We start from the raw sequence: 26,271 nt of genomic DNA on the forward strand, positions 1-26,271 counted from the left end.
TTATGACATAAATTTTTTAATGATTATTTATTAATTTAATTAAATGTATTATTTATATTATTTTAAATTTTTTGTTTTTTAGAAATAGCATAAATTTAAATAATATAATACTAAAAAATGTATGATATATACTACCAAAAAATATAATATTTTAAAAAGTAATATAATACAATATTTTAAAATATGCAATTTATTTTTTAACATTATGATATTAATCAATATGACACTATGAAATTTGATATAATTTCATTTTTAATCACATAAAAATTTTAATATTTTTTTTTAATTTTCGAAAGTATATAAGTTTGAATAATAGTTATCGAATTACTAATGTCTGGCTTGAATATGATTCTGCCTTGGTTTGTGCTGCGTTTACTACTAGGACTAATGTTCCGTGGATGCTTCAGAATCGATGGAATACTTTGTCTTAATTTTTGTGGGACAATCAGGTTTAGGGTAACTCATATTTTTCGTGAAGGGAATGCGTGTGCTGATAAGTTGGCTAATTTAAGATTTATTCATAGAGAATCTTTTCATTGGTATAATAGACTCCCAGCTAGTCTGTTATTAGAATTCTTTATGAATAGGTATAATCTACCTATGTATCGTTTGTGTTAACATATGGGTTTTGGTCTAGTCCCCCCATATTTTTGTATTTTCTTTCTTTTTTCTTTTTTTAATAATATTTTTTTTTTCATGTGATGGCAGATGATTGTTGTTACTTGAGGTGTCAGCTTAGCTGAGATGTCAAGTTGCATAGTGATGCCTAACACGAAAACTTTATAAAAAAAATAAAATAATAGTTATCGAATCATTTTAACAGTATTTCTGGAAAATGATTTTAAATTGAATAATAAACTATACACACTCATGATAAATGATTTAAGAAAATACTCATTTAATTTAATAATTATTTTTCACAATAGAAAATCAATGATTTTTATTATAGTTAATTTCTTAGATATTTCAATGAAAACCATTTGAATAGTATTTATTTATTCATTTTTAAAAAAATTAATAACTAATATATTTTAACTTAATGAGTCAAAGTATTTGTAATTAAACATATAAAAATAATATGTTCAATAGAAAGATTACATAATATATATATATATGCATATATATGATGAATACTTTTTTTCAATATTATATTAAAACTTAAATATTAATTATATTTTTTTAATATTAAAACTTAATTAAAATTTATATTGATAAGTATTAATATTATTAATAGATGTTACTTAGAAATATAAATAAGTCAAATGTGAAAACATCTTTTTATTTCTGAATCGTATAATCTATAGATCTTCCCAACTCTACAAAAATATTTTCTGAGTTCAATAATTCAAAATATAATTTTATATTTAAAAATATCTTCTAAATTCTACAATTAAAAAAAGATAAATTAGATTTTTCATAAAAAAGTATGAAAACATCTAAAATAAATGGTAGGTGCCCAAAAAATTATTGTGTGAAGTTAAAATGGCCCTTAAAAGAAATAATAAAAAAAAAACTAACTCTCACTTAATAATAAATATCAGGCTATTACTTTTTATACCCATTTTTACAGTTAACACCCCACTTACTTTTTGGTCAGTGAAAAATATTCTTTACTATCGCTTGTTAATTCTTTCTATTTATGTCTCGTCAATCTTTTTACTCTCTTGCTTGTTAATTTACACTAGTACACAAATCTTTTGGACATGGTTAATATCATAACAAATTTGAATTGCTTTTGTCATGAGTTTATTCTAAAAAATGCTTCAATAGATTAAGAAAAAACTAAAATTATAATTCATTAAACTGTGTGATTATAATTCTAAACTTATTTTCGAAACATTAAGCCATCCCGTTATTGTGTCTTTCTACAAAAATATTTTCAGAAAATAATGTCCAGAATTCTGAAATTATTTTCCAAAAGTTTAGAATCTCCCGAAACTATGTTTCCAGAAAGTCTATTCCACTATTTCTACCAGAAAGCTCAGTCAAATGGTTACATAATTTCTCTTTCTTAATGCTATCATTCCACTGTTAAGTATTTTTTATTATTACATTCTGTCCATTTCACCGTGGCACATTTTTTAAGTTCAGATTAAAGACAAAAAAAAAGAAGCGTAAAGACTATGGTAAAAGAGAAGACAAGGGTGGTGAGAGCTGCAAGCAGTTTGGAAGGAAGAAGTTGAGAGAAGTATGGATTAACTTCAGTAAATAATACGTCATGAAATCCCAAACCAAAGGCAAGGTTAAGTTAATCCCATGGGAGCTATCAAATCGCTATTGGTCGATGAGAAAGCACCAAGTTACCAGAATGAAAATAAACAACACCTGTAAAGAAAAATCAACTATGTGGCTTGGAGAGTTATCCAACAAAATGCTTGAAACTCAATGGCAATAAATATTACCTGACTTTTTTTGAAGAACAACCTATATATTCTAATCTGAATCTGATGTCAACTGAGGAGGGCGCAATGCCGCTACCATTTTAGATAACATTTCATCCATTTCCATCAATTCTTCCATGCCAAAGCCCCAACTTCTAAGTAACTCAGCCCCAGCTGCTCCTCGTTGAATTCCAAAACGCTGAAGATTTTGCAGTTTATTCTCTAAGAGTGGTAATACAACACTGCTGGAACGTAATCTGGCGGCCATGGGAACGGAATGAATCTCAAGGGATCCTTTGGGTGATGAATTAATAGTTTGACTACCCATTAGTTCACCTTGCTTGCCTACATTGTTACCAAAGATTGATGGAAAAGGCAAGGGGATAGGCAAGGGACAAAGAGCAACGGATAGATGGCAGGACATTGGCCTTGTATTGGCACATCTAAAAGCACCCTCAACTGTATCCTTTACCTCACCAACTGAAGCGCGATGGCCTTCTATAGAACCAAAACAGTGAAGGGTTAAGACAAAAACAATCATTCAAAGGAGAGAACTTAATAAAACAGCTGAATAGAAACTCAATATTAAGCATGTCGATAAGCAACATGCCTTTTTCAAATTATTTCATCCAGTAACCTAACAAATGTAACAAACTAAACTATGGTTGAGTACCTTACAAAGATACACTTTTTTAACAACAAAAGGAGAGCTTATCTGTCTAATTAAATAGAAGTATTGCATAATGATGAATCTGTGTCGATCTAACTTCAGAGAGTTCCATAATAAAGAAAATGAATAGTGGGTTAATAAAAGAGCAAAAACCAAGGACCAAATATCACTTGTTACGCTGTGCTACAGAAGAAAACTAAATGGTAATTTATCACTTGGTTCATTCAGAATTAAAAGATAGATATAATCAATAGCATTATTAAACATTTCATCATAGAAATCTGGTAGTTGCCTTCATTTCAAACCCCAATTTGAGCTCTTTTTGCATATCCTCAAAAAATGTAATGTGTGTATTTGGACATGATTTGGTGCCTCCAATGGTTCACTGGCCAATAAAAGATGCATACCCTAAAATATGTCGTTTTCATGATAAGCTTAAAGAGAACGGTAAAGTTCAAATTTAGAAAATTTACACTAAATTAAACCAATATACTTATTAGATATGGCTTATGGGCCAAAACATTGAAGCAAAGAATACTGCTGTGTTAAGATTAGAAAACTAAAGCACAGCATAAAAGCCAACCGGGGGCTAGAAGACTCCAAGCATGGCAGGGTCCAGGAAGGATCAGACCCATTATGATTCTACCATATGCAGTCTTATCTTGCATTTGCAAGAAGCTAATTTCAAGAACCAAACCTGTGACCTCCTAGTTACACATGGTAGCAACTCTGACAGTTGAGACAAGGGTATCCATACAGACAAGCAGAACAAACATGAAGAAAATATTAATTGATAAATCTCTGCAGCCAATACCTGATGCAAGAGCTCCGTGGACTGTCATGTGTTCAATAGCCAGCATGTCTTCAACATCATCTGCTGTTTGTGGGGTCAACGGCTGTAACATCTCTAACAGAGACAGGTCATTCTGTCCCCCTGAATTTCAAGAGTAAGACCAATCAAATACATCTCTTATGGAGATCAGCCAAAAAAATTGTTCACATTTACCAGTTAAAGCTGGTGCTGGCATGGCAACATCAAGAACTGACACCATATTCTGCCTTCCTTGTCCTGATAACATTTGTACAACTCCATGAATATCCACAGCACCAGAACTAGAACAAGCATCTGCAGTAGGCCCAACTGGAACCATTCGAAAAGGTAGACTAATGGAGTGTAGTGCTGCAGCATAAACTGCACTCGAGTGAAAATGCTTCGCATCTTCAATGTGGAGGAATCTGGAAGCTTTACCTAAGAAATTAGGTGAATAGTCAATCTTACAAGGGCATCAAAAGAAGATTTAGTATAACTGAATGAGACAATTGGAATCTATAATTTGTGCATCTGCCAGCCAACAGAAATACATTAACAATGGTAAGGAGGATTGTATCAATATTAGAACAAAGTACAACAAAATTTAATGCCATTAATGATATCCGGCGTTCAAATTAGTAAAGTAGTAGCAAGTCAAACATCAATAATTGCTGCATATTATCAAAGTAAGGCTATTTTGACTGTGCTGTCAAATATAATAAATTGTATTTGACATACTTTTACTTAAGGAGGGCAGACCAACAGGCACAATAAGTTTACAGTATGATGACAATCTTGAAAATGATATAGAATCATGAAGAACCTCTGAGACTGTACGCTTCCTGCTCTGAAGATTTGTGCGTGGACCAGAACCTTGGACAGCATACAGTAAGACGGGAATGTTTGTATACTCGTCTACAATGTTCTCTAAAAATTCAGCAGCGACAGCAGAGAAACCTCCAGAGTCATCAACAATAAATTGAAATCCCTGTCAAAATTTGCCAATATTTAAAGATAGTAAGAGGCACACCAAACCAAAATTAATTTCCTTTAAGAACTTAATGGACAAAGGCCCTATGTTTGAAGTTATAAATATAGTATCATCAATCTGAAAATCTCATACCAAAATTTATAAAGTTGAACAAGAAAAAGCCAGGATATCTAGTCAAAATGTAGCTTTGTTAATTGCAAAACTACCATGATAAGTAAGCCTTTTAGAGAAACTAGATTACTGTACTTCTGGTATAAAGTTTATATTACTATTCATTATCTCACAGCAAGGGTTAAAGTTATACACGAGAAGTAACCCAACTACAAGATTGGAAAAGTGATAAGTTGTTACCTGTATATTGTCACACTCTTCAACAAAAAATCGAAGCCTGTCACTGATTTCTTCCCCTTGCGCAGCCCAAGCAAAGCAGTCCCTTCCAATTCCATAATTGTTAAATTCCTCAACGACTGGCCAAACTCCATCTAATTCATAAAGACTCCGGGGGTGATAATGTACTTTTGAGTAGTCGGACCAAAACTGTACACCATTTTCCAGGCACTCAATTATTTCCTTATCCTCATACTCACTCGGAGAACCATTCTTTGAACCAGGGATCTCATTTAACATATTCGAGTTTTCCTCTTCTTCATAAAGTCTTTGCAGGAACAAATTTCTTTTAAAAGGTTCAGAGGCTTGAGTGGAAACTTTACCAGTCCTGCACATTGGTGTATGGGAATTCCGTGCATTCGAATATAAATTTAAACCACAATGACAGATGTAACGGATGACGTAGATTTCATGTCCAATAAAAAGAGGCAGGCAAAACAATTTCAAATTTTCATTTCAACCCTATAAAGCTTAAAATGACGCTCCACACCAAGAATAGAAGATACATGTAAATAGAACCTTACAATGTTTGCAGGTTATTCTTGAAGAAATTTACCATTTTGAATCAGAGTTTTCTTGTATGTTTCTTTGTAGAAAAGAACTGCCCTCTCACTTACAGTTTTCAAGTATTTCATATGTAGAAGATATTCAAAATTGACCTTACACGATATCTCCGTGTTGCCAATATTTTTAAAAAAAACAATGAATCCATTGCCATTTCACTAAAACAAGCTAGTAACTGAGAAAATTCACACAGCAGAAATTAAAATTCCCAATATCATCCATTTCAGAGAGAACCTTCTTCAACCATCAATATAAAAGTATAGAGTAAAAGCTCTCACCAGGTGACAACATCTGGTGATGTGGAAGCAACCTCCGTATACAATGTACCATGTGAATTCATAGATCCAAGGGATCCTGAAAAGATTGAAAAATCCCAAGAATAAATTACAAGTGGATGGGGACAAATTTTGCTTACACCAAGAGAAAAATAAAGGGATAAGAAAGTATACAATTAATCTCAGGCTAAAATAAGTTTACATTGAGATATTCTAACATCATGAGATTAAAAGAAGACAAAATTAACACAATAAATTAAAGTAGCAAGGATATGGAAATAAAAACCGAAGTAAAAGAAGGAGACACCGCGTAGGCAAGATATTGTGTTTTCTTCAGCTCTTTAAGGGTACAAAGGAAAGGCTGGAATGTGGTCTAAAAAGTTTAAAAATCCACAATCTTGAATATGTACTACTACTTCCAACATATACACCTAGCGTATATTATATTCCTTATTCATAACTTCTTAAGTACAGTACATTATCACTTGTACAAGGAAAATGAGTTGTCTTCTGCTTTTAGCACTGTATAATGTTCCCAAATTTTGTGATGACTCTCATTTTCAGTTTCTCAGATTCACAAACAAAGCAAGCTGTGAACTGTAACCATGTTACAGCGTGGGTCATTTTGTCTAATGTTTTCCCAACCAACTTGACCTGTCTTGATTTCCATGCCCAAAAATAAAAGGCTGGTAGACCGGTAGTTTAAAAAAACTGTAGACAATTACTAATGAACCTTTCAAGTTTATACCAACTACATTGATCCTACTACATATAGTAATTTTAGTTAATCAGTATTTTTTTTTTTCAGAATTCAGTTTAATGTAAGACCAACCATGGATTCTTGGCTGTCACATAGCAACATCAACTCAATAAACAGAGATACCAGCAAATAGATCCTATAAAAAGGGCAAAAGGAACAACAATGATATTTTCCTCAATAATTTAAATACTTATAAGTAAAATACCTCTCAAGTTTATTGAAACCAGGCGAGGAGTATAGGAAGGAATGCCCTGCACATTTAATAGAAAATGGTGTCAAAATAAGGAAAACATCTAATTCTTCCAATCTACAGATTTGGATCATCACTCCCCATTTTCCCTTGTCACCTCTAAAATTATGCCAACTAGAATATAAGAGTATCAGTTAATAGTAATCCAATCAAATTGAACTACACTTAATGAACCGGTTCAACATGTAATATGGAAATGGCACATGCAATGGAAGCACTACATAGCAGCATATTGACAAAAAGTCCAAATAGAACATCTCATTCTATCTTCTACAACAACATACAGTTCTAATCACATACTACATATTTATTTATTTATTTATTTATTTTAGAAAATGATTGTTCAACAACAGAAAATTGCACCTGCTGTGTCTCACCAGTACGATAAAGCACGTCCATGTTAAGATCCTGATTCTTGAACACTGAATCAGCAGAGGGGTCCCCAGCCAACCCAAGCAACTCATCCTAACAATTTGAACACAAATGAAACATTACATGCATGATTACGAAATGAACATATTGCTGATCAAAAAAAAAAAAAAAACGAAATGAACATGTTCAATCAACGGTACTTTCAGTTATAGAATATCAACATAAACTGAAAGAAAAAGAAAGAAAAAGGAAAGAAGGTTTAGCTAAATTAAATAAATAAACATGAGTAAACAGTACATGCAACGATAGCATAAAGAATTTTATCACTATCATAGAATCTTTACAAACCATTGTACATGGTAATTATTTTTAATTGATTGATAGTGCAATTTTTTCTACACTCACAGCACAGAAATTAAAGTCAACAAACAAAGCAAAATGTGTAGAAGTAAATCAATCTGAAATTTATTAAAACAAGCGAATAGGCATCAAACCTGAAAGTTCCAGAAGTGAGAACCAACGAAGTTTGCGAAATCGCCAACTTGGAGAGTAACAATTTCTTTCATTTTCGCTTGCTGCCACTCACAGAATCAAGTGAGTTAATTGCTGTAAATTCAAGTGAGTTAATTGCTGTAAATTCAAAGCAGTTTATTGCAAATTTTAGCAAAGTGAGAAACGTACCTTGGGTTAATCTCAGCAATTGATTTTGGCGGCAAAGGGTAGTTTCTGGTGTTTGGTTACAGTTTTTAATTTAAGCGTCAGAAATATGAAAATGGCTACTCTCCTCCGCGGGCGGCGGAAGAATTTGGTTTTCCTTTTCGACTCGGAGCAGATGTCCTAAATGGGCCATTTGATGGATTGGGTTATGACCCGTAACCTGACCGGTTCAGCAGGTTGTTTCTTCCTGCACCTCCATAATTTCTCCTAGCACTCCTATGTAAATGATCATTTTGTACTTGAAAAATATATTTCGAATTTTATAATCTCGAAATGTATTTTTTCTATTTACACCTCCTGGATTGTATTTTGTATTACACAATCCAAACTATTTTTTCTCTTTAAAAATACATTTTGGATTACAAAATTTAGAAGATATTCTTGAATCTAAAAATACTTTATGGATTTTATAATTTAGAAATACATTCTAGATTTTTAAAGAAACTCATTGTGTATTATAGAATCCGAAAGGTATTTTCAATCTAGAAATACCTTCTAGATTCTATAATCCAGAGTTTTTCCATATGACTTGTTTCTGCAATGGCCTAAAAGTAAACTTCTTTTTTATTTGAACCTGTTGACAATCTTTTATCTCGGTTTGGGCTTTCGATCCCTTGAACTTGATTTTGGGCTTGGATATGATTTGTTGACTCCTACTTACTAGACTAGGTCAATTGGATCTATCGGTCTTTGATCTCGGTATTCGCTCATGAGTGGGTGTGTGTACCACGAAAGAGTTCCGATGATAAAGTCATAAGGCAGTTTCTTCCTGCACCCCCACAAGATTGCGCAAAGAAAAAACTGTCCCTATATAAACTGTATATTTATTTTTTCTGTATTCTGGATTATAAAATCCGGTAAATTTTCGGATTGGCGCATCCAGTAATCTCCCGGATTGATGCTTCCAGTAGTACATGAATAATAGTGTTAATCCAAATAAAAAAATGCAAAACATCCATAATTGAAAAAATCATTCCGGATCCGCCAATTCATAATTCAAAATATGCATTTCGGATTCAGAAATCCATAATTGAAAAAAATCATTCCGGATCCACCAATCCGTAATAGAAATTGGGTTTCCGGATTCAACAATCTGAAAATCAATATTTATGCAAACTTTGCTTTTGGAACACCCCCTCATCCGGAATGCAACATGATTCACTTCCGGATTGATAAATCCGTAGCACACTCTGAGATCCCGAAATTGTGGAGGTCAGTTTCGGAATTTACAATGCAGGAAGAAAAATGTAGGGTGCAGGAAGAAACTGCCAAGTCATAATTGATTTTAGTTGATTATCAGATAAAATTCAATCTATTTACATCTTAAGTTGATCACCTATTTATAATATTCTTTTATTGGGTATCCATTTAGGTTATTTCTCTTTATACCTAACGTTTATTAAATATTTTTCCATTCATTATTTTTCCTTCATTGACTCTTTTACAAAACAATTACACTTTAAGTTAGGGGAAAAAAAAGTTGAAATTCTATATTAACGGTAAATAATGTACTTTTACAAAATATAAATGAAGACTTAAATTCACTTATATGCAAGAAAATATATTGAAGTTAATATATATATATATATATATATATATATATATATAATTGATATGAGTATAATTTAAATGAGTTTAGAGGAGTGGTGCACTCAATAAAAGTGGTATGGGATATCGGTTTTTCTTTGGACTTTGGAGTTAGGAAGATCGGTTCTTTTATCTTAGAAAAATAATATTTTGAGAATCCTAAAAAAAATAAACCGATCTTACAACCAGTTTTAATAATATAATAATATATATTAAAAATTTAAATTAAAAAAATAAAATAAATATAATTAAAATATTATTATTTTGAGATGTTAAGTGAGTGTTTTTATACTGACACTATTCTACATTTTAATCCCTCTCTTTTAGTCTTAGGATTTGTTGATCAAAAAATATAAATCTAGAGTTAAAAACTTTGAGTATTTTTTTTTTCTTTGATGATGTATCTACCTGCATGATGAGGATGATTGTGATAAATGAAATTTAAATTATTTGATGCTTATTTTGAAATGGTTGGTTGTCAGGATTTAATTTTGAATGTGATCAAACAATTATATTCGTATTTTTAGTTCATCATCCACTCCAATATTCATTTGTTAAGTTAGTTCGGATTAAGCTTTAGTTTAAGATTTTAATTTATGCTCAGAAATTAAACTTTGATAATGTACTTACATGTAGTTAAGTTAAAAAAATAAAAAATTTCGTCGTCAAAAATGATATTGAAACCATAGTATTTTTATGTGAATGATATTGAAACTTTAGTATTTTTTATATGTGAGTGAAATTGAGAAAGCATGGTTATGTTTTGTAATTTTGAATTGAGAACTATTACGATGTGTAGCTCTTAACTTGCATCATATACCTTATTTGAAATGGAAGTTTAAATTGTCGAGTTATAATATAAAGTGTTGGAAATTATTGAATTATTTAGTTAGTAGAGGTCTAAGATTGAATATTTTGCACATGGATTCCCTTCAGTAGTTTAAGATTGTGTGTTTGAGTTGATCTTGGTTTAATAAATTAATTGATGTTATGTTTTGCATTTTTTTGGAATTCTTTGACTAGTACCACGTACTATAATTGATATATACACAGAAAAATTATGGGATTTTAATCATGATGGGGTTATTTTTTTTACTTTTTATCAAAATGGGATCTGTTTAAAAAAAATTACAAATTTAGGCAAATCGTGTCAATTTGACACGACTTCATATGCACAAATCGTCTCAATTAGACACGACTCTGTCATGTCATACTGAAGTCATGCCAACTTAGCACGACTTTTGTCTTGTCATACTGAAGTCGTGCCAAGTTGGCACGATTTCTGCCACGTCATATATTTTTTAAAAATTTTATTGTTTATATATTGGGTACTAAGTTATGTAATGTTAAAAATTGATTTGATACATAATTTTCTAAAAGTGTTAGTTTTAAGGAACAAAAAATTGGATAATCGTGTATGGATCATGTTTGAATAATCAGCTTATTCAAACTTTGAGCCATTAACTCCTGAGGACATTGCCGCCGAACATGGTTTCCCACTAGCCAAAAAGTATATTTTGATATTTAATTGCGCCGGACATGATCTATACACGATTATCCAATTTTTTGTTCCTTAAAACTAACAATCTTAGAAAGTTATGTATCAAATTAATTTTTAACATTACATAACTTACTATCCAATATATAAATAATAAAATAATATATATATATATATATATATATATATATATATGACGTGGCAAAAGTCGTGCCAAGTTGGCACGACTTCAGTATGACATGACATAAGTCGTGTCAAGTTGACACGACTTCAATATGACATGACAAAGTCATGTCAAATTGGAACGATTTGTGCATATAAAGTCATGCAAAATTGACACGACTTGTCTAAATTTGTAATTTTTTTTAAACAGACCCCATTTTAATAAAAAATAAAAAAAATAACCCCAAAACTCAAAAATTATTTATTGACAACCACCTTATTTTCAAACCACTCTCTAACAACACATTTTAATAATACAATATTGCATTCAAACGATAATAGTAATAATAATATACTAATTTGTAATAGATTTGTACCAAAAAATCTGAAGGAAATCTGTTGGTAGGCGATAGTACAGAAAAAAGCAAGCAAAGGGAAAATAGAAATTGACGGTGAATATTTAACGTACGCACGTTTGTGAGAGAGAGTTTTAAGCGAGAATAAGATGGGTGAAAGAATACCACTAACCAAGTTGGATGTATGAAAAAGCTATCTTTCAATATTGACAACTGATACGGTGTTGGAAAAATCCTGACACTTTATGTCAACCTAAATAAGATCCAGCCAAAATGCTGAAAACCACGTCTACTTAAGATTGGGTGAGTGTGTCCATCAATATTCTCGTGCGATCAACATTGATTTAACACTTTATTGTTAATGAATCAAAAGCTAGTACATAATCTTGTGTTGTGCCGTGTTCAACGGATCCTCAAATAAACCTTTTTCTGCCATTTGCATCAAATTTAACATTTAAAAACCAACCCACAGAGCAGATAACATAAATGAGGATTAATCTATGAAAATTGCCCAGTAAAATTAAAGCTCCATACAAACTATTCCGAGTTTTAAAAAAGGAAAAAGAAACCTGAAAAATCTGCAAAAAACCTCAGTGGCTCTCTACCAAACAGTTTAAAATAATGGTAGGATAAAGTTCATCCCTATTGTTCTATGTGTTAGATCTATTATTCTTATGCTGTCAAATTCAGGGTCTTCATCGTCTATGTATTTTATTCTCATTATCTGCAAAATTTTAGAGGCTCTGGTTATCAGCTTCAAGGTGCTGGTGGAGCCCTCCTTTCCAGTTCCTGCAATCTGATTGCTCATCTTCTGCATCCACACTGTTCCGTCCAGGGCTTGAGATACCCTTTGCAGAGCCTCCTCCTCCTAGGAGGAAAGGTGTGAGAGGACCTTGAGGAGAACCAGACTGTGAAAAGTTTCCCTTTGATTTATCCCCACATTGATCTTGGACCATCCATGAGCCATTATCAGCCTGTCCAACTGATGAAACTGGGAATCTCCTCACATGAAGCCTGTACTTCTGCATAAACCATAGTTCTACATTAGTTGTTGACAATAAGCAGAAAATAACTAGTACTGATAATTACTAATTCATGGATTGTCCCTTTTTGTGAATCTAGAGCAGACGGTAAAGACTGATTCCTCATACTGCGACTCATCTAAGGGAATACATACTGTTTAATCATGGGTGGATTAACACGATCAAATACCAAAAACAAAATGAAGAAACACTCACTTGCAAATGGCTTTTCACTTCATCATTTGTCAGGCTCTCCACCTGCATCAGTTCTCTAATCTGTTTAGGAGTGGCCACTGCAAAATAAAATAAACCAATTAGGTACACATTAATCTCAGACAGAACAAGACCCTAAGTTTCAATTTTTAGATGGGTCAAGCAAGAAAGATTTTAAATTGCTGAAAATTGCAAACCAATGCAACTGATGTAGTCACAATTGCGATCTCAAACACCCTAAAAAACCTTGAAATTGCAATCAAAATCAGACCATATTTTTAAAAAACCTTGAAAGGACCATCCCCGCCCAATTCATGAGATAAAGAATCAATTAGGTCTACCTTGTGCTCCACCAAGTTGTTGAAGAGCATCCACAAAACGCCGGTGAAGCTCCGGCGACCAGCACCGCCTTTGTTTCCTAGGATTCTGCTGCATATGTTGCGGCGGTTGAGGCTGGCTCTGTACCTCAACACGGAGCAAAGAAGAGCCGGAACTGGTATCTCCACATACACTCTTGGAATTGCTATGACTCAGTTCAGACGCATGACCCATCAAACTAAAGCTCGGAATTTGTGAACCCTCCTTCCTCGGGGCACACGAATTCCCATCAATTGGGTTCTCTGGCACAGACCTATCGCTTTCTTCATTCCTCTATCATTGAGAGAGAAAAAAAAAAAAAAAACTTCTTGCCTCAATTCTCTATATATATAAATAGAGAAAAATCCAGAATTTGAAATTAACTTAGAATTACCGATTTGATTTTCTGAGTACTCCAAAGCTGAGCTGAACTCATCCAATTCTTCTTCTCACATCTTTCATTTTCTTTCCCCCCAGAAATGGTTTTCGGTGGCATAAACTCTTCACTCGTGGGTGGATCTTGCGATATTGAACACTTTCCTTTTTCCTCCTTCAATCTGGCTATTGCTGCATGCCCAGAGAACCATGGTGAGAAAAAGAAATGCACAGGAACGACACGATAACAAGAATAAAAGGTAAAAAGCACACACCATCGTTTAGGAGGAGCATGCAGAGAGGAAGCTCGCGTTTGAAGGCCTCAACTTTCCTCAATTCGTCCTCCAACCTCTGCACGAAGCCGTCAAGCGTGGCAACCTTGTCGCGCTTGTCTCTGTTAGCAGAAACTTCGGCGAAAAAGAGGGAAATGGGTTTGGGGACAAAGCCCAAACTCAAGTCCAAGCTGAGCTCCATGAAAGCGCGGTGGTGCTGTGGAGGTGGATTGGGTGATTTTCTGTGAGCGAGAGTGTGCTCCCACAAATCACAAACTACCATACCATACCCTGATTTGAGGTGATAACGAAGGAAGAAGGTGTAAACAAGAAGAGGATAGAGATTCATTTATATATAAGGAAAGGGAAATTGAGATTCAGGACAAAAAGATTCGGTGCCCGCATTCGGGTCGTCGCGTCTTTGTCCCACTCGGTAACTCCACCGTGTCTGCATTACTTACTTCTCCTCCCCAAAATTAATTACTTTTTCTCATTTTCTTAAAACACTCATTTCTAAATTATTAACTTATTCTCTCTTTCCTATAATGGATGAAGTTTCAATCTTTCAAAAAAGAATTAAATTGACTCTTTTTATAATTTTCAAAGGAACATTAATTTTTTATTTTTACTTTCTCATCAAGTTCATCATTTTCTCAATAAAGATAATACTCATAATTATTTAATAAAAATAATTCAAAAAATAAATATTCCTTCTTCTTAATTTTTGTTAAACTAAAATTTATATTAATCATTATAAAATACAGGTAGCCTGATTTTATTGGTGTGCAACTACAAATAAATGGTACAGAGTTTACATAATATTTAGATATAAATTAATTATATTATTTAATGTTTTGGTATTCAATTTTGTGAAAATATGAAATTGGGCGTATTTGTTTTTTATGTTTTGATACGTTTTTTTAATAAAAAAAAATTAAAAAAAGTGTTTTTTTTTTCTGGAAAATTTTCTTTGTTGTGTTTCTCAAAATTTGTTTCTATATACAAGAAAGGTAATAATATTTTTTTTTTTTATTAATTTGGTAACTAGAGTAAAAATAGAGTTTCAGTTTTATTAAATCATTTAATGCAATAAATGATTAAAGTTCCTGAAAAAAAATATTAAGTTAATAGATATTCAAAAGATATTCATGATCTATCAAACAAATTCTAATAATTTTTTAAAAATCACAACTTTTGGAATTTATGGATTTTAAGTGTGAAAAAAAATTCTTATATTGAATTTCCTTTAGAATTTAAAGATTATATATTATCAATGAAAAATAATTTTATATGATTTTCAAGATAATTATGATAAAAAAAATGCTATACAATAGTTAATAATCAAAATATATTGTAAATCACTTCATACATTTAATGCAGACCATTTTTTCCTAAATTTGTAATAAATCGAATCCAACTAATTCCACCATGTTTGGACTTGATATATTATGACTGAAATACTTAATTCATCATAATTAAACAACATAATTAAATAATGTACAACAATATAAATAATGTCCAAAAGTACTACCATCATCATTGATATTTCTCTATCAATTTTAAATGTTTGCTAATATAACATCTTCCTGAATTGAATTAAAAGCATTTTAGTCTATCAATATATAATGTATGTAAAATATTATAAATTAAATATTACAATACGACATTTTTGAGTTGAATCAATGGGAAATATTACTTTATTTAATCTATTAAAATTGTAAAATTATACATCTCTAGATCATTTATTCAAAGAAGTTTATGTGTGGTAATTAAATAGTTTAAGATTCCGTATGGTTTTACTGGGATGTTGGCTAAAACGAGAGCATGGAGAGTCTATTTTGGCGATTTTTAACATGTTAAATTTTATAATATAGTTATTTAAATGGATAATTTTTTTTTAATCAAAATGTATTAAAATTGTATAATTTCGATTGAAATCTGATTACTGAAATTGAATTATATCATGACACGACATGTTGATATAATTTATTTATTTATTTAAATAATTAATAAGTGAAATTATAATTTTTTAATAAAAGAATGTTGATGTTGTTTGAAAGGAAAGAGAAAGAAAAGAAGAAGGAAGAAGAAGAAAATGATGAAAAGTTGGGTTAAATTGAATTATGTTGAGAAAAGAAAAAAGAGGGCATCTTAGGTGACTAGGTGAGGAAAGTGGAGATGAAAAATAGAAAAAATAAAAAAAAGGTTTTCAGTGTGTTGTGCGAATCTTTGGATTCCGTACTTTAACGCGGCGAAAATGTGAAAAAACATTAATTAATTGGCAGTGTGAAATTGTGTTGTGGGGTTTGGTCTCATGCTTTTTACCAAGATTCTTTGTTTCGATGGCTGCACACAGTTGTGTTGTGGTGTGAAAAGTCTGCTATGGTTGACCTCACACATATAAGTAACATTCATCAAAAGTGGTAAGGGTATTCCGGTCTTTCCGCTTCCACCACCGTCAAATTCATCACTATGTTTTCTATTTTCTTCATCATAAATTATTACGTTCCTCCATAATGTTTCACAATTATTTTCCTTTAGCCTTCCAGATCCAACTATAATATTTTAAAAATGTGTAAAAGTTTTAGATAGTTTATAAATCACGGTGAATAATTTAAAAATATTATTATCGAAGCTCAGACATCCTATTAAATGACGTGTTAGTGTTCTTGTATACACTCGTATGATACGTATCCGTGAAGTATTCAATTAAAAAAATATTTGTTGAATTTATAACAGTTCTAATAGGATTCTAACACAATTTTAAAAAAATATATATTAATTTTCTAAAAACTCAACTTTATTGTATAAATTTTTATTATAATTACAAAGATAAAAGCAAATCCTTTTAAATAAGTAATAAAAGAATATTTTTTTTCAAAAAATAATATGAAACATACTTGTACATATAAACATTTATTATCAATTTATATAATTCATAATTATATAATATATAGATCAGTATCTATGTATCATACATTTTAAAAATTATACATATTTCCGTGTTTATGTTCGTATCATATCAGTATCCATGTGAGTGTCTGTGTTACATAGATCTTAACCTCACTAAAAACAAGTTTTTTAAACAAAACCGTCTTATGGAAATAGACACAAGCATTTCAGCTACGCAAATTTGAAATGGGAGTATTAACTTAAAATGTAGATGGTTAACGCAAAAGAAAAAGACCTAGTAAATACTCAACATTATAAAATACTATTCTTTATGTTTTGGCATATTTTATTCTGTATGATATAACATGTTTAATCTATGGATGTTGACTTGCTCTTTATTATGTTGTCCTCAATTAAAATTTGTTAGTAATATTCCCTGGGACCCGTGCAAACTTTTGTATACCATAAACAGGAATAACTTAGCTTCTAATAACATTTGAAGCAGAGGAAACTGGGTAGAAAAATAAGAAACTAAGTATTTCTATATTGATACGAAAGATGTAGGTGGATTCGTCCGCATCCTAAACGATTTTACATATATACTGTGTTTAAACAAAACCGATTTGATGAAACTGAAACTATTTGTGATTAAAAACTGAAATTGCACTGTCTTAATTGGAAGCATAGGAAGCTATTTTTAGTTGATTTAGCCATAGCAGGATATGTATGTGAGTAGAATAATTTGCAGAAAAAATGAAAAGCAGGGTGATATGTGTGTCACGTGCAAGATTCTTGCAACGTTTAATATTTTGATGTTTATTATGAAGATGATGATTAATGGGGGTATTGGGGTATTTGCTTTCTTCTCTCTCTTTGTCCATAATGAACGACCTAAACCTAAAGTGGTCCTTCATTTGTTGTGCTTATTGTATCTTCCAAATGAGAATCTGGCAGATTACGGAAAAACGGTTGGCACCTCCAACGCGATAGCAACACGTGTCTTGGAACATAACTTTTCACGAACGGTGATATTCTTCTTCTGCGGTTCTGTTCGTCCACTGCCATCATTCATTCGTGGCTTCTACATTTTTCCTTTTTTTTTTGTTTCTTTCTCTCTCTCAATTCGATTCATCCATCCACCAGATGAAACGTCAGATGCCAACACTTGGGATTCTATTTCTAGTTTCGATTTTGTGATTTCAGCGTCTAAGCGTTTTCAGGAGCATCTCCTCATTCCTCACATGCCAAATATTATAAAAATACTCCTACTAGGCTTTTCCCCTCACTACGATCGGTCGAAGAGATATATTTAAAATAGTTATAATAAATAATAGATAAAATAGTTATAAGAATTTTTCGAAAGTTTCAATAAATTTGGATAACACTATGAAAAATTAGAGAATTTTAATAAAATTAATATTGATATATAATATATAATAGATTTGGTTCAATATCATGACTAAATATTATAAATAAATTATTTACAGAGATGGTATGTTTTTAATCTATTCTTAATATACATTTTGTATATTGAGTACTTACTTGATGTACTTTTTCAGGTTAACTTCGATCGAACACCATAATTAAATAAGTAAACTTCGATCGAACACCATAATTAAATAAGTAAACTTAAAGTGAGGAGTAAGAGAACGACCGACACATCAGAAATTGTACAATCAAATTTAAATACTACCTAAACCTACTTTGTTTATACAAGTAGATGAATCAAGTGGTCTTAATTGTTAATTCAACGTATACCTGAATTGCAGAATAATTTTACCATGTATAATAGTATTTTTAACTCAAATAATTTAATTCTAATGAAGTATCTGAGTTAAGATCTTACAATTATTAAAAATAAAACATTTTGTAATATAAAAATAGATGTAAATTTTATTTTATTATTTGATTTTATAAAATTAAATTAAATTTAAATTGAATATAGAATAAAGAAGTAACTTATAGTTAAACTAATTAAATTTAAACTTTTTTTTTGTTAGAAGTGATAAAATATTGATTTTACTCTATTCTCCCTTGATCATCTTTTAATCTTATGCATTTAATAACTTTAAAGCACACGTGAGTCCACTGTTTAATGGGTTCTACTTACTAGCAAGTGTTTCAAGGGTGTATGGAAATAATAATAATAAAAAATATTCTGACTTCACATATTTAAACACACTTTTTAAATATATTTAATGAAACTGTATTGATTTTGTCATTTTTCAATCAATTTCAACTAATAAAAAATAGTTTGCCAAAAGTCATTAATATTGTAATAAGGATTTATGAAAAGAAACGCAAAATATATAGATTCTCATACACTAAAAAAATCAAATTTATCTATTAATTTTTTTATCCACAAATCCCTAGGTAAATTTAGCATTACTACAAATATTATCCATTGATTTAAATTTATAAGTAAATTCAATATTACCTATGTGTATTACTCATAGATTTAAATCCTTAAGTAAATTTAGTTTTACTTACATATTATTATTCACATATCTCTATTTGTAAGTAAATTTTATATTATCCACAAATTTTACCCATGAATCTATATCCAAAATAAATTCAAAATTATTATTAATATAAATATTTTTGTTAACAATATTAAAAATATAAACAAACTTAATAATTTTATTTTTTTTAATAATATTAATCATACCATTTATATACATAATATTAAAAATATTATTATAATATAAATAATTATAAAATCATAACTAATATTCATACATAATCATAATAAATAATAATAATAACTAATAGGTATGCATCCTATTAATAATATTAATATAATAATAATAAAATTAATAATAATATTATTATTAATATTAATGGTATTAATAATATTCATAATATTGAAATATTAATGATATTGATAATATGAATATTATTAATAATCTATGCCTATATAAAAAAATTCCTCTTTATAACCATTTTTTTCATTTTACTTTTATGATAATCTTTCATTCTATTAAATTATCGTGGACATTTCGTAATTTCATAAAGAACCGTTGTTAAATAAAAAACTTTCTCCTGTTACAATAATCAACCAACACCAAAAATCTACAATAATCACCTCATGTCACATTTTCATTCGCCTCCACTACAACTCTCTCAAATTGATTTTTTAGTCTCATCATCGTTTCTCTCTTTGTTGTATCTCTCTTCTTCCTCAATCTCTTCTGATCCTTGTGCCCCATACTCCATCTTGCTGCTGATACAGAGAGCGGTTCTTCTCACATGGCCTACACTGGTCTTTCTACGCCTACTTCTCCACCTTCCTCGCTCTCATTCTTACTGTCTACTATGCCGTTTAGAACCTCTTCCCCTTCTTCGACCACCGCCACGATATCCTGCACGACTTCGACCTCCAGGTGCAGACGACGATCTCGAGAAACCCCTTCTCATGGTCATCAAGGGTCAGATATATGATGTTTGGCAAAACATATATAGGAAGGATAAGACCACTTTTTGTGTTTTTTATTTTTGCCTTTTTTTTGGATTTTGAGTTTTCTTTTGTTTGGTTAACAAAGACATTTTTTTTTTCTTTCTTGGATGTGCATTTATGGAATGGAAAAAACTTACAAGCTCAATGTTAATCATAGTATTACTATTTATAATATTAATAATATTTAATAATACTTAATAATCCTGATAATATTTAATAATATTAATAATATTTAATAATCTATACCTATATATAAAGAGGATTTCCCTTTTTAACTGTCATTTTATTTTATTCCAATTTTATCATTATATTTATATTTTATTTTATTATTTTAAAAACATATGAGAGGAGATATTTGTCTTTTTGTGAGCAGTTTTAATTTGATATCTCAAAAGAATAACAAAAGAGATAACAGTACTTTTAAATTCAAAACTAAGCATTCACTATCAGACAATCATGAAATAGAAACCAATTTTAGAAACAAAAAATAATTAGTTGTTATAATGACTAAATTAGAAAGCGAGGCTTGGTGAGGAGCATTGCACAATTGCATATTTTTTCCTATTCATCTTCGCTTTTATCCCATCAAGCACTTTTTTCGTTTTCTATTTTCATATTTAAAATTTAAAATATTTAATAATACTAATAATATTTAATAATATTAATAATATGTAATAATATTTAATACTATTTAATAATATTTAATAATTTCAATAATATTTAATAATATTAATACTATTTCATAATATTTAATAATATTAATACTATTTAATAATTTTAATAATATTATTAAAATAATTAATAATGTTATTAATATGAATAATGATATTAATAAATTAATAATATGAATGATATTAAATATACCAATAATATTAATAATTTTTATATTATTAATTATATTAATATTAATAATCATACTAATAAGTATAATAATAATTATAGGATGAGTAAAACTTGACAAATGTAATGATTAAAACTTCTTTAGTTATTTAAGGGATTTTACTTCGAATTCACTTGTTGTTGCTGTTTATTTATATAGATAAATTGTTTTCTTGTAGTGAAAAACATTTCAATTCTATTAAAATCTAGTTAAATTGATTTCTCAGAAACTAATGTGTCTTCTAGTGTTCTTTGTAAATAAAAAAGAGGGACTTTAATATATGTTTGTTAAGAACATTCATTGAGAAAATAAAATAAGAAATATTAATTTTCTTAATGTATTGTTTAGTTTTTATTTTCAATGGAACTGTAACATAAGGTTAAATTTTAATAAGAACTAGTGAGAAAAATTACAAGAGAACTTTATTAAATAAGATGTGAGATTCAGTCAATTTTGTAATTTTAATAAATTTCAATTACCAAGAAGTAATGTATTCAAAAGAGTGTGTTAGAAAGTATCTTCTTAACACTTCTCTAAAATATTTTAATTTTTTAGCTAATACTATCTCCATTTTCGAAGTATCATTTAAGGGTTTTTCACGTATACTACGAAATCACTAATTTTTTTTTAAAATAGTTATTAAGTTTCATATTTTATCCTTGTTATTTATAATTTAAATAAATAAGTTATTTTTTATTTTCACTTTTATTATGTCTCTCTAAAATAATTAAAGATTAACTAAAAGATAAATATATAATAAAAAATCAATATTATCTTAAATTTTGGAAATAAAAAATAATAAAATAATCCGAAAAAATATTACCCTTATAACAGTGGGAATTCTTTAAAAAAAGAATAGTGCTAAAAACCATAAATTTCTCATAGGAATCATGACATCAATGATACTTATGATTTTTAATGTTATAAATATTATGTGTGTGTTTTTATAAATCATAGATATTATATATATTATAGGAGACAATCTTATCTGTGTTATTTGTGTTGATTAAAACTATCATGAGGAGAAAAATCACTTCCAGTACAAATACCTATTCAAAACTCAAGTTCAATCTAACTAAACTAAAACAAACGCATATCAATTACTAATATGCTTTATCATTTATATGTGAATATAAAAACTTAATAAAAAAATCATTAAAAATATTTATAATGTTAAATTTACAGAAGAAATGTAATGTTTATTTTTTAAAATACTAATTCAAGCTTTTAGCTTGATACTCAACATTTTCACATGTAAGGATTAAAAAATAGTTTTAGAATATGAGTGGTATAACTAAAATAACATCTAAATTAAAAACTGTATATAAAAAAACGGTTATTCAAGTTTTATTTTAATATAATCATTATTTTTCTAAAAAAAATATTTTTTCTTACGTGTTCTCTATATTTTTAGTCCAATCTTTCATCAAACTGATAATTGGAGGTCACATTTGGATTTTTGTCAGTTAATATAGTAAAAATGTCATATCTAGATTTTGATTGAAGTAAGTTCAATTCTACTATTTTTTTTTAAATTAGTTTTAAGTTTTTCTGTTTACCTGGATAGTTTCTCATTGCATGTGATATGTGAGACAACGTTAGGATGAGTCTCGGTTAGTTATGAGTTATACTGATATGTTTGGATAGTTGATCATGACTAGGACTTTGTGGTGTAGGTTAGACTATCCCTATTTTCTTTAGGAGTTGAAGCTCTTTCTGAGTATACCTAATTCTAATTAGGTAAGGGAAGCTAATTTTATTTTTCAATAGAATCCTAGGTTAAAAGACCTAGATGTGAACGTGAGGTGGTCATAAGTTTCAAATCTCCTTGCAGGGTTTGTTGTTGAGTAAAATAGATGTTGATTGATTTATTTGATTTTAAAAGTGTAGAAATAGTAATTTTTTATGATTTGATAATTTATAGGTTGATTTTGATGTTGAAGAAGTTTTTGAATATGATTGAATTATGTAATGAATTGTTTGAAGTGCAAACAAGAATGACTATTGGTTGTTTGAATTGGGATTTGAGTGAATCTTGTTTCGAAATCCTGAATGTATATATATATATATATATATATATATATATATATATGTTGATACAGGAGTTCAATAAGAATACATGTCAAATTTTGAACAATGTAGTATTATGTTGAATAATATATTTTGTAAGAATACAAATTTGAACAATGGTTTTGAGTAAAAATATAAATTTAGTTAAGTCAATAGGAAGAAAATTACCTTGCTCTCGGGTCTACTTTTGTTCAAGTAAAAAGATTCTCGCTCAAGTGAAAATAGTGAAGAACCTGAACTTAGTCTGAGTTTCATTTTCACTCAAGCGACAAATTCTTTGCTCAAGCGAGATTGTTTTTACTTAAGCTAAATTATTTTTGCTCAAACTAAAATAAACTTAAAACTTTTAAATTTTATTTTGGAATGTTATTTGATAATAGTTTACTATTTTAATAAAATCTTATCTAAAAAACTTATTTATATATGTAGTCCAATTAATTTGTTTATGTGTTTGTGTGATTTTCATTTATGTCCTTGTATTCTTTAAAAAGTTAAACTTTTGAGTGATTGAATGGTGTACTTATGAGTGATATGAAATGTGAATAATGTGAAAGTGTGATCAAGACATAATATTTTTCATGAAACTAATCAGTAGATGATATGGATTTACATCGTGCCACATGAGGATGAATTTCCTGAAGGGGAGACTATGTTGTGATAAGAACATGACAATATGATAGATGCGAGTCTCTGAATTATAATTTCCTTATACTGGTCTTTCGGAAGTATAATCAAATGTTTATGTGTTGGTCATGATGGATTTCTAATACGAGTGATGTTGAACAAGATATATTTATACACACTTGGTTGTGTAGTACATGAAAGGTTATGACTGTATTCACTGAATTAGATGAAGTAGTATGATTCATGTGTTCTGATGTAAATTAAGAGATATGAGAATATTATTGAATGATTATCAATTATAAAAGTACATTGAAAATTTTAAAAATATCAGTTTACCTTGTTTTCTTGTTTGTGGATGCTTTATTTTTAAAACTTACAATAATTGTTTTTACATGAGAGCAAAGACTATAAATGATAAATTTCAACATTGATAAAATCTTTTGACTTTTGATGTATATTGTACTGGTATGGACCGACCAGTCATTACCACGACTCGGTCTACTTTAACCGAGCTGACTGAAACCTGCAAGACCATGCAGGCTGACCGACACACCTTATTCATTAACGCTCAAACCAAGGTCAGTAAAGTTAAACCACCATTAAAAACTAGGTAATACGCTCCTAAATGTGATCAATTCCACTAATCATACCCAATAAGGTAAGTCCATTAAAATAATATAAATATCACACATTCCAAGAACAAAGGTATGTCATTATCACTGTACACCTCCGAGTACCGAATACCCTTTTTTACTGACTTGAGCGTCGGAGTGTCTTTTGCGGGTACCTCCCCCATTTGACATTCACCCAAAACTGAGAGACCAAGATCCGAAAGAATAACATCGAGGCCAGAAGGATCCTTGTGAAGCTCTAACAACCTGCCTGAAGGAAGGAGGAAGAAGAAACCATTCAATAATTTTCTAGGTCCCATCTTCTTAACATGAAGATATATAAATTTAAAAATTCTTATGAAAAGGGAATTTTTTATAACTGATCCTGCCTGTTGACCAGAACGTTGGAACTTGCCTCGTCAAACTTGGATCGACGTGTGCACCGCTTCAACCTCCGTCCTTCTTCAAGATCCACCTCAAGAACCTGCAAAAGAACAGAGCGGCGCCGCTGCGGCCGATCGCACTCCAACGCCCAAGTCAGTGACCGAACCACCAAATACTAAGAGCGAAAACACTCAGGAACTCTCAAGGAGCCGTGCAATGTTCTCTCTCACAGTATGCTCTAGAAACTCGCAAGCGTAAAGAGTATAATCTGAACGCGCGTACCTTGAAAGTTCGTTGAGAAACCCTTAAATACCTGGTCACTTTCTCTCTCCTGGCAGTTACAGACCTGGACACGTGGCTCGCATCCAACTGTACACGTGCCATCATCTGGAGCCTCCTTGACTTGGGCGTTGCTTCTACTCTCATTTGGCTAAGTTACTTATGCATGGTACTGCCCAGTGCATAGCTAACTTGGGAGCGCGATCTCTACTAGACTTGGCGAGTTAAGGTGCTCTTGTACACCTTCCCTGTGGTCTCGTCGGCCGCCTTCATGATCTGCACCACCTTCATCTTCGGCGATGTGCTTGCTCTGGCGATCTCCAACCACTTGGTCGCCTGAGTTTACATCTGGCGACTTCATCTTCAACTGGGTGATCGCCGGTTCTGGTATGCTGGAGATCGGAGCACGCCAACTTAATAACTGGCGACTATACGACCCCCCCGACTTCCTTTCCTTCTGCAAATCTGGCGCCTTGTCAACACGCCTATACTGTAGCTTAAGGCCACGTCATCTCTTCCGACTACCAGGGCGGTACAATAACATAATAGGAGAAGTATGTAAATAAGGTGTATATACCTATACATATCAAATATCATGATGTGAATATTTAGAGTAATGTAATTATGGATGCTACAAAATTTATATAATAATAAAAATATCCACAAATTTTGTTTTTGTTTTTAAGTATCTTCCTACATATATTAATTTGAGGTGTGAAACTCATTTAATAATTCTTGTCGTATTTGTTTATTGTGCATCCATAAATTGAAGGACAAAAACATTAAAGAGACTAAATTTTTAATTGTCAAAAGGAAGAGTGTACTATGTTTTGTAGCATCAAACTCAAACACTAAAAAACATTTGTTTTGAAGTTTAACCATCAAGATGACTCTAGAGAGCAAACCCATTAGACGCTTAAATTACCTCAAAAAGTTACATCCTCATCAATTCCATTTCAAAGTTTGCATAATAATTTGTACTTTGAAAATTAATATAATGAGAGGTTTGTGATGATAGTTTATACGTAAAAGGATTAATAAAAGTATTATAAAA

At 30.3% G+C, this 26,271-nt stretch overlaps 2 protein-coding genes across 9 annotated transcripts; both read right to left on the reverse strand.

The window, feature by feature from the left end:
- Positions 1-2,164: 2,164 nt before the first annotated feature.
- LOC137810136 (uncharacterized) lies at positions 2,165-8,300 on the reverse strand. Of its 8 annotated transcripts, none has more exons than XM_068611274.1 (11): positions 8,143-8,286; positions 7,956-8,036; positions 7,453-7,554; positions 7,045-7,090; positions 6,083-6,158; positions 5,205-5,568; positions 4,601-4,850; positions 4,058-4,300; positions 3,866-3,985; positions 2,403-2,879; positions 2,165-2,325 (listed from the first exon to the last, which is right to left on the reverse strand). In XM_068611274.1, exons 2-10 carry the CDS (start codon positions 8,025-8,027, stop codon positions 2,434-2,436), a joined length of 1,719 nt encoding a protein of 572 aa, XP_068467375.1. In that variant the 5' UTR covers positions 8,028-8,036; positions 8,143-8,286; the 3' UTR covers positions 2,165-2,325; positions 2,403-2,433. The 8 variants fall into 8 exon arrangements, with proteins under 8 accessions (XP_068467375.1, XP_068467380.1, XP_068467376.1 ...); XM_068611279.1 differs by having other exon boundaries at positions 7,467-7,554; positions 8,143-8,284; XM_068611275.1 differs by having other exon boundaries at positions 7,956-8,067; positions 8,143-8,276.
- Positions 8,301-12,259: 3,959 nt separating this feature from the next.
- On the reverse strand, positions 12,260-14,492 carry LOC137810137 (transcription factor HHO5). The gene is made up of 5 exons (XM_068611281.1): positions 14,024-14,492; positions 13,768-13,940; positions 13,358-13,667; positions 13,020-13,096; positions 12,260-12,803 (listed from the first exon to the last, which is right to left on the reverse strand). Exons 1-5 carry the CDS (start codon positions 14,367-14,369, stop codon positions 12,516-12,518), a joined length of 1,194 nt encoding a protein of 397 aa, XP_068467382.1. The 5' UTR covers positions 14,370-14,492; the 3' UTR covers positions 12,260-12,515.
- Between the last annotated feature and the right edge of the window lie 11,779 nt (positions 14,493-26,271).

The sequence above is a fragment of the Phaseolus vulgaris genome, chromosome 2 (assembly GCF_000499845.2).
Source record: "Phaseolus vulgaris cultivar G19833 chromosome 2, P. vulgaris v2.0, whole genome shotgun sequence".
NCBI lineage: Eukaryota > Viridiplantae > Streptophyta > Magnoliopsida > Fabales > Fabaceae > Phaseolus > Phaseolus vulgaris.

What these genes read in the sequence shown, in the direction of transcription:
- LOC137810136 (XM_068611272.1), bottom strand. Translation starts at nt 8,027, where the DNA reads ATGAAAGAAATTGTTACTCTCCAAGTTGGCGATTTCGCAAACTTCGTT. An exon ending in GTACTGGTGAGACACAGCAG is followed by an intron (nt 7,091 to 7,452) that starts GTGCAATTTTCT and finishes TTAAATGTGCAG; the next exon opens with GGCATTCCTTCCTATACTCC. An exon ending in AAGAGTGTGACAATATACAG is followed by an intron (nt 4,851 to 5,204) that starts GTAACAACTTAT and finishes AAATTTTGACAG; the next exon opens with GGATTTCAATTTATTGTTGA.
- LOC137810137 (XM_068611281.1), bottom strand. Translation starts at nt 14,369, where the DNA reads ATGAATCTCTATCCTCTTCTTGTTTACACCTTCTTCCTTCGTTATCAC. An exon ending in GTACTCAGAAAATCAAATCG is followed by an intron (nt 13,668 to 13,767) that starts GTAATTCTAAGT and finishes TCTCAATGATAG; the next exon opens with AGGAATGAAGAAAGCGATAG. An exon ending in ACAACTTGGTGGAGCACAAG is followed by an intron (nt 13,097 to 13,357) that starts GTAGACCTAATT and finishes TTTATTTTGCAG; the next exon opens with TGGCCACTCCTAAACAGATT.